At 45.2% G+C, this 8,882-nt stretch overlaps 1 protein-coding gene across 1 annotated transcript in view; it reads right to left on the reverse strand.

The window, feature by feature from the left end:
• The window catches only part of SLC35F4 (solute carrier family 35 member F4), a 231,207-nt gene extending 228,144 nt beyond the window's left edge, over positions 1 to 3,063 (reverse strand). The window contains exon 1 of the mRNA XM_004738844.2: positions 2,586 to 3,063. Coding sequence (XP_004738901.1) covers positions 2,586 to 2,688 — 103 coding nt within the window. The 5' untranslated portion in view covers positions 2,689 to 3,063. The remainder of the gene's footprint in view (positions 1 to 2,585) is intronic.
• Positions 3,064 to 8,882: the final 5,819 nt, after the last annotated feature.

The following is an 8,882-nucleotide window of genomic DNA, read 5'->3' on the forward strand; positions in this document are numbered from 1 at the left end:
CCCCCACAAGGCTGTAAGTAACTCAAGGCTAGACAAATGCTTCAATCACTTCTGTACCTTGATTATTATCATGGTAATATCATACCCTGATAATATCATATATAAGTTTATATGTATACACATATATATGTATATATACATACACACACACACATATTTTTTTTAGCAGCCTAATAGAATTTCTTCCGGACAAAGTACTCCTCTTCCTGATTGCCAGGGATGCCACACTACATGCTAACAGGAGGCAGATCATTGATGCATTTTCTCAGAAGTGAGTCCCCACCCCACCTACCACTTAAAAGGTAAACGGCACAGATATCCAGTGATCATCCTTCAGGCCTCATACATGACCAATCAGAAAATGGGAAAGTCACCTTGCCTTCACAAATTATACATTCCTCACCATAGCCTTTTCCTAAATATATCCCTCCAGACTTCCCCCAAGCTGTTGCTCACTCCTGGTAGCAACTAAATCCATTGACCATATTGTACTGGTTTGCTTCAGTGTGTTTGTTTACTAGTTAAAGCCTGCATTAAGGGCAGGATTGCTTCATGGTGCTCGGCTGCCTGGCTCTCTTCCAGCTCTCGCCTCTCCTAGTCTCTCATTGTGCAAAATGGCAATCTCTTTCCACCTCCGAAAGCACAAACATCCTGAAAGTTATTTGACTATCATGTAATTCTCTGTCCTTGTGAGATGCTGTCTTTGCTGAGCTCTGCTGCAGGAAGTTAGGTAAGTGCCCATCACAACTACATCTGGACCCCTCTTCAGCTTCCGTTACTGTCTCAGCCAAGGCTCTTCCCTCTTTTTGTCCTATTATTCTACTGCAAATGATACATGAGCAGTTATTGAATGAGTCTGAAAAGATAATATGAACACGATTTTACCTAAAATGTCACTTTTCCAGGATTCCATTTGGTTTCTTCTTTATTAACCAAAGTTCCATTGTTATAAAAATTACAATAATAAACTACTCTGAGTCTTGTAATTTCACAGACCTCTTCTCCATTCTTTAAGCAACCAAAGTCCCATCGTTCCTAATTAAAATATTTAAAGGTGAAATTCTAGTAATCTCCGCACAGAATACTAGTGCTTCCACGTAAGTTTCTAGGGTTAAAAAAGAAACCGTTTGCCAATAGGAGAAAAAAATGAAGTTTCTGAGTCTATAGTACAAAGACTTCAAACTGCATTCCACAGTGTGTTATTTTCTTTCCAGAAAATTCTAACACTATATAATTACTTTTGTATGGAAAATGAATAATGTAAGCTTCTAAAAACAGCTAGACAGAAACCATCCAAATCAGACAGGCCTTTCCTGAAACCAAATGAAATATTAAGTGAGAAAATATCTCTAGGAGAACAAAGCTCTTGCATTATTATTAAATAGAAATGGAGCATAGTGGGGGAGAAAGTTACATGAAAAAAAAAAAAAGTGTTTTCCCATCTACGTGTCAGGCAGGGCTCTGCTTCAGAGAAACCGTAACATTGATCGGACCCCAAAATGTCACAGAAAAATACCAATCAGAAATGCACCCAGGCTCTTGCAAGGTTTCCAGTTAGAAATAACAGCAAAAACATCAATTAAGCCCCATCTATTGCGACAGAAATGCATCGATGTAGGAAAAGCGAAATCCCACCTGCATGGGAATTAAGCCGCAACTAGTCCCCCAATTCGGAGAAAAACGAGCTTCGCCCTGGTCGCTGGCTGAACTAATTCCAGCAAAGGTAGCCAGTGGGTTTGTGTGTTGGGGGAGGGGGCAGAGTAGAGCGCGCCTCACCGCCCTCCCCCCAAAACTGCTCCAGAAATGTGAAAGGATCCGCACCGCAAGACCTGGCTTAGCCGGGAGAAAGCCTGTGCGGAGCTCAGAAGCCTCCTCCGGCTCAGAGGTAGCCGCGACGTGCGGCGGGCAGCGCGGGCAGCGCGGGCGCGTGGCCCTGTCGCGCCTCCCCCTTCCACTCACCCCACCCCCAGTCGTGGGCGCGGGTCTCGGAGACCCGAGCATATTCTCCCTCTGCCCCGGGTGGAGGACCCCACAAAGACATTTTAGCAGGAGTAATTCCCGCGCTGGCAGCGTCTCGACAGCCAGAGTGAAACCAGCCAAGCCGGCCTGCACCGGGACCCACGTCTGGCTCGGCCGCCCCCACCCCCGAGCCCACCCAGCCTGCGTGCCCCGCGCCCGGCCCGCAGCCCAGCAACCCAGCTGGGGCTGAGAGAGGGGGTAGTGCAGCATCTAGGGCTGACTTTCCGCTAAGGAGACAAATGCCATGGCAGCCTCCCCCGGTCGTAGAGAAGCCAGAGGTGAGCGGGCCGACGGCTGTCACGAGCGCTCACCGGGTACCCCCCTCCCTGCGCTTCCGACCCCGAGGCTGCGCCTGTTAACAAACTCCTGGGCGTAGACCGCCCCGGGCCCCCGTTCCTCTTGTGGTGCAGCCCGGAGGACCGCGGACATACTTTTCGCCCCAGCGGCCCCACTGCCGGGAAGGTAGCGTTAGCGGCTCAGGCAGGGCTGCAGGTGTCCGGACGGCGCGCCCTCCCGCATCCCACCGGCTCCGGCGCCCGGAGGAAGGCAGCCCCGCGGCGTCTTACTTTTCTGGCTGGAGTAACCCGGATAATAGCCATAGTAGCCGGTGATCCGCAGGATCCGGTCCTCGATGGTAGCCACCCCGTTGGGGGCCGCCTTGACATCCATAGAGAGCGCGGGGCGGCGGCCCCGGGAGCGGCGGGGCGGCGAGCGCAGCGCGGGGCCCGGGAGCTGGTGCAGGTGCTGCCGCCGCCGCCGCCGGTGCTGATGTTGCAGCTCGTGCTCCCGCGCCCGGGCTCTGACTCCACCGCCCGGCGCGGCACCGGCTCCGCATCACAGCGGCGGCGGTGGCGGCGGCGGCGGCGGAGCGGCCCCCACTCCGGTCGGCCTCTCCGTCAGTCAGCCTGGCAGCTCTCCCGCCCGCCGCCCGGCGCACTGCTGCCCGAACAGCGCCCCCTCACCTCCGACGCCCACCGCTGCCGGGGCGGGTGTGGGCGCCCCACCTGGCCGCAGACTCTCCTCGTTAACCCTTCTGCGCCCCTTCCCCGAAGACTGGACATCCCCTCAACCCCACCTGCCAGAAGGGATGCTCTGTCCGGGGGCGTGGGAGGAGACGAGAAGGTGAGAGATGGTGGCAGGGGCTCGGGGAGGAGGGGTGGAGATGGAAGAGACCCAAGCGGAAGCGACTGTTGATGTGAGAGGTGCACACTGTCGCTCGGGGAGATGACACCTGGGGGGCGCCGCGGGGTCTCGGTCCACGCTTGCCGTCTACACCACCTGGGGTCAGCAGACGTGCAAGCGTTCCCCAGAGTTCATCAGTTCTCGAAACTTGCCTAGACGACAGGGAGTCTTTTTTTAAGAAATGGGCGGGGGGTGGGGGGAAAAAATGAGACCTCAGCAGGTGGTACGTGAAGTAATTACGCAGGTATGGCAGACACGAAGACTTTAACAACGAAGCCCTCGAGTCTGAAGGTCCGCGTCTGACAGTCCGTATCCGGACCCTCAGCCCGCAGCGAAAACATCAAAGGCTTGGGAGACTCAGCTGCGACTCTGTTTGTTTGTTTTACCCATTTCAAATGCCCTTAGGAGTAATGATTTTCTCCTTTATTGCAAAAAAAAAAAAAAAAAAAAAGTGGGGGGGGGCTTCACAGTGTAAATATTTGGACGGGTGAAAGTTTTGGCCCCAGTCTAGAGACTTTCCACCTGGGTCTAGAACGTCCTTGAAGCTCTGTCAGAGCGAACACCCTCCCCTCAGGTGTGCCTCTTCGGTTTGGGCGAGATACCCACCGGATTAAGATCAGGGAACAGAGGGGATGATTCTTCTATTTGTAGAGTGAAATTTATTTTTCAAAATTTCATCTCAGAAACGAAAGGGTGTGGGGGAATGGAGGTCGGGGGTGAGTTCATCAGCTTAGAGCTTATGCTCCCCTTCCACCCAGACCCAGCTGAAGACGTCCCTGCCAGATTTCACATTTCTAAAACTTAGGTGGGGTGGGGGGTGGGGCAGGGAGAACAAATTGACTTCAGAGACCCGTCAGAAACCTCCAAAGAACCTATCCCACAGCCTTCTGCCTTCAAGCATTTTCCACATTGAATGTGTGTCCTTAAGAGGGAAGAAATCTTGCAAACTTTTTAAAAGATGAATGAGATTGAAGCATATGAAAATGCAGTATTAAATTCCACAATGCGCTAAGAGTTTTCATCCAGACACAAAGCCTAGCACAGAATCCTGAGATTGGAGTGGCTCCGAAAGGATTGTGGCTGGGAGGAAGGTTCATAAAGAAACCAATTTCCTCCCACACCTGCTTTCTGGGTGAGGAAAGATGGAAGGATGGAGGGAACTAAAAGGTCAAAATGAACTTAAAGGAAAAAGCGAGTCTGGTGCAGTGTGAGGAGCCGAACATTTAAAGCAAAAACAGAAGAATTGTGCCTTTACACTCTGCTGCTGACCCCCACCCCAGAAAGTGATCTTCAGCACACTTTTGTTACTTTTATTATTTTTCTTTTTATTTCTGTGGCAAACCTTATGCAAAATGCATGCATTGTACATGGTAAAATGGGTTGATCCCGTTACTTGGAGACATCGCTTTGTTTAAAGTTTCTATTACCTCATACGTGTTTAGTAACATAATCCATAGCATATTAATATATAAATGATTTAATGAGAAAGAAATTAAGAAACTACTCAAGCAAAAACCTTCTAATGTAATAGGAATATGAATATGCACAGACTTTAAGACCAAGTGGTTTTGTCCTATTAATGCTTATAACTTATTTTACCATAATGTACTTAAGTTCTAAATTACACTCATTGTGTAAATTGGTCCCTTTTCCCTAGTTTTGCTTTGTTTTCAGAATTTTCACAGTAGTGGTTAGAAATGTACTTGCTGAATCTCATCATTCATACAAACAACAAATTCAGCATAAATTTAAATAAAATTTAATTTAAATTCCTTTACCCACAAGAGTCTGTTTCCTAAAAGAAATTATTTTTAAAATCTCAGACTGACCTGGAAATTAATTTTTAAAATATTAAATAAAATATTAATTTTTAAAATACAAATGCCTCTAATCATCTGTAATAGGGCAACTAAAACAGCAAATGCAAGGACATGCCACCATCTTGGACACTTTTTTTTAATGGAACTTAAATTTTATAATTATAAATTGATCAACAATGAAAAGTAAATTTCTTTAATGATAAGCACACTTTGTTGCACATAATAACAATTTTTTGACCTTTCAAATGTTACTTTGTGATCATCAAAAATTTACAGAAATTATTTTGAGGGGAAGAGAATTTTTAAAAACATTTTTATATGTTTGCCTGCTCAGCCTACCAGTTTTCATAAACCCCAATACAAAAATTCAAATTTACAAAATGTGAAGTATCAGTGTGCCTCAAATCTATTCTGAAAAAAATAAGGAAAGGTACAACTAAACAAATGAAGACCAAAGGTAATTGTTTGATGCAAAAAAATGGTTCCTCATAGTAGCCAGTTTACATCGCCAATTTCCCTATTAAACTAAATAATAAATCAACTTTCTGGGTAAATCATAACTCAATTTAGAAAAATTTGGTCTGTGTGCGGGAATATTTTTACTGCATTAGCACAAGGCATCTGCCTGTGATTCCAAGTGAATTTTAATATCTGGGCCATATTTATTTTGATCCTCTGACCAAGTCAGATTAGGTATTTATACTAATTGTGTAAACAAAACTTCACCATTTGTGTTGTAAAAGAAAAAAATTCCATATCATTTATAAAATAATTTATGTGATAGTCACTTATAACTTTGAGTCTAATGCTAAAATAAGTATACCAAGAAATAACATTAAAAACTAAGTATGATCATTGAGCATAAATTCTATTCAAAGATGTATTCTGTCATTAAAAAAATCATTTTAAAATACCACAGCAGCCTTTATACTTTGGAAGAGTTAGTAAAATAAAATGCATGGAATCTAGTCTTCTTTACTATGATTACCAGCTGGAGGCCAGAAAATCTGGGTTTTAGTCCTCTTCCATGACAGAAACAAGTCACTTCATCTTTTTGACCACCTCTTTGGACTTACCAATAAAGAGTGCTGAAAGAAGGGAATCTATTGTAATGTACGCACCTCCTTGAGCCAAGAGTAACTTAGCTGTTTGGAGAGCCAAGAATGTTTCAGTCTTAATACCCAAGGGCCAACGTTGCCTTGTATAATCATCAGCACTATTTACAGATATGACCCCAGGTAGTTTGCACAGTGTTTGTGTTTAAAAGCATCTGGCATCTAGCCAACCAGGTGATAAGCACTAGCATCTGGAAAGAAAAAAAATATGTAGTCTTCGTATTCCATTTTCTAAAAGCTGTTTTGAGCATTTAACCATCAAGTCATCAGCTGCCACATTTGGACAGCTGATCCGGCCTTTCTATTCCAGTGTTGGGCAATGTTAGGCATTGCTATTTGACTCTTCAGCCAATGGCAGGACTGAATGTGGTTGGCGGCCCAGCACTCAGTATCTGTCTAAGAAATCAGGGCAGTCTACTCTTCATTGACCTCTGGTACCAGGCTCCAACACAGGACTATTTTTGAGGCTCGATTCCTTGGAAATGCATTGAAATCCTTTGGAGATAGTCTGAAGTCGTTTCAACAAATACAGTCAAATTTTAGAATTTATCTATGACGTGTGTGTGTGTTTCTGTCTGTCTCTCTTTCCCTCCATCTTTTCCGCTCCCCTCCCTCCCCCCCTCCTTTTCCTCACCGCTTCCCTCAGCCATATAAGCAGGTGGTTTAGAGCATGGACTTTGAATCTAGACTGCCAGGGGTCAAATCTGGTCTCACCATTTTCTAGCTGTGTGACGTTGAGTGCGTCTCTGAAACTCTATGACTCAATTTTCTCATCTGCAAAAATAAGAATAGGGTGCCGTTTAAAAGAAAACAAAAGGCCCAAAATGGTGTCACTTAAGCTAAGTCATCAAATCTGGGCTTAATACCTAATCTAACTGCAGTTTCAACTTCCCCCAGAAATGTAGTCTTAACTTTTCTTCAATCAGGAATTTTCTGATCAACACCAAAGAGGATTCTGGGACATGGGCCCCCTCCATCCCTGAAAGGAACATGAGGTAATCCACCTAATGGGACTTCCTGCCCCTCCCCCTAAGGGAAAGTGACCTAGCCTGAAACAATCCTTTCTCTTCCTTTACTAAGAACTTCTTGCCTCACTCTTCTTCCTAGAAAAACCTTCCCATTTTGTACAACACTTGGGACCTCCCTTCTACATCCTAGATGCTGCTTAATAAAACCAGTTAGATCTTTAAATTTCATTTGGTTGAATTTTGTTTTTTAATCATATCTACCTCATCGAATTATTGTGAAGATTTAAGTGATTTTATATTCATAAAGACTTTATAACAGTGGCTGGCATAAAAATATATCATAAATGGCATTATTATTTTGTTTTGTGGACATGCAGAACACTCTGAGGGTCAGTTTTCTCATCTGTAAAATGGGCTCCAACTCTCGACTTAATAGTGTTGCTGTGATGGTTAAGTGAGATAACATATGAAAATACCTTACTAAGAGGGCTCCTGGGGGGCTCAGTCGGTTAAGCTTCCAACTCTTGACTTCAACTCAGGTCATGATCTCAGGGTCAAGGGTCTGAGCCCTGAGTCCAGCTCCCCACTGGGTGTGGAATGTGCTTAAGATTCTCTCCTTCTCCCTCTGCCTCTCCCCACTCATACTTTCTCTAAATAAAGAGAGAGGGAGGAGAAGGAAGGGGAATGGAATAGAGGGGAAAGATGGGAAGGGAGGGGAGAGAAAAAGAGGGAAAGGAAGGAAGAGAGAAGAGAAAGAAAAGAAAGAAGAGAAAAAGAGAGAAAGAAAGTCTTAAAAATTTTTTTTTACCCAGGCTTGGTATATAGTAGTTGTACAATAAATATCAATGTCCTTCTCTCAACCCTACCTGCCCTGTCCATTATCTATTACTAAAGTTAATTCATTTGAACATTTCATTCACATTTTTAGGGGTTTCTGTATCAATTGCTGTCAGGAGTCTCCTTGAACCCCTTCAACCATGACACCAATCACGGGAGGCAGATCTTGGCATCACATTGGCAGACCAATGGAATAGGTGAACTGCAGAATTTAAGTGCTTTGCAGAGAAAGTAAATGCTCTGGGGCAGCAGTTCTTCCTGTTCTGTGAGAAGGCAGGAGAACCCAGAGAATATATGCTTCAGGCTGATACAGGCACAAAGGTAGCTGGTCCCAGGAATGGGAGGGACTCTGGTCCTGCTTGATGCTCGTGCCCCAGGGAAGTGGAATGGCCTCAGAGACATTATTACAGGGTGGTGCCCTGAGGGAGGCTAGGCCATTAGGCTTGGGCTTCCCAGGCTCAGTAGAGATTCTGGTGCTTCAAGCTTAGACCAAAGGCAGCAGAGCTGCCAGCCCCAGAGACATGGAATGTAGGCTTGGCTAGCGTACATCTCAGCAGAGACTAGAGGACTGAAGACCAGCGTGTCTCCCTGATGCTTGAGCTTAGCCAAAGATCTCTCCTGACTGCTTAAGCCTGCAGGAGGGGAGCCCCAAGAACAGGGAGACTGCATTTTCCACTTTTCTTATTGGCTAATAAAGATTTACTTAACCCTTTTAAACAGTTGTGTTGATGGTTATATGTTTAAACCTGTTACATATTCCCTTTTCAAATAAGACTTTAATTTCAACATCGAAAAATCCCAGGCATGCCACAGCCTCAAACCTACCACATATCACTTATCTCACAAGGCTTTCTGTAACATTATCTGCTAAAAATGTCAGACCTGCTGTGGTAGTCTTGGTACTATTCTCCAAGTATCCCTGGGCCTCATTTATTTTAGGC

This window comes from Mustela putorius, unplaced genomic scaffold, assembly GCF_011764305.1.
Source record: "Mustela putorius furo isolate JIRA1106 unplaced genomic scaffold, ASM1176430v1.1 tig00000129_pilon_pilon_pilon, whole genome shotgun sequence".
Taxonomy (NCBI): domain Eukaryota; kingdom Metazoa; phylum Chordata; class Mammalia; order Carnivora; family Mustelidae; genus Mustela; species Mustela putorius.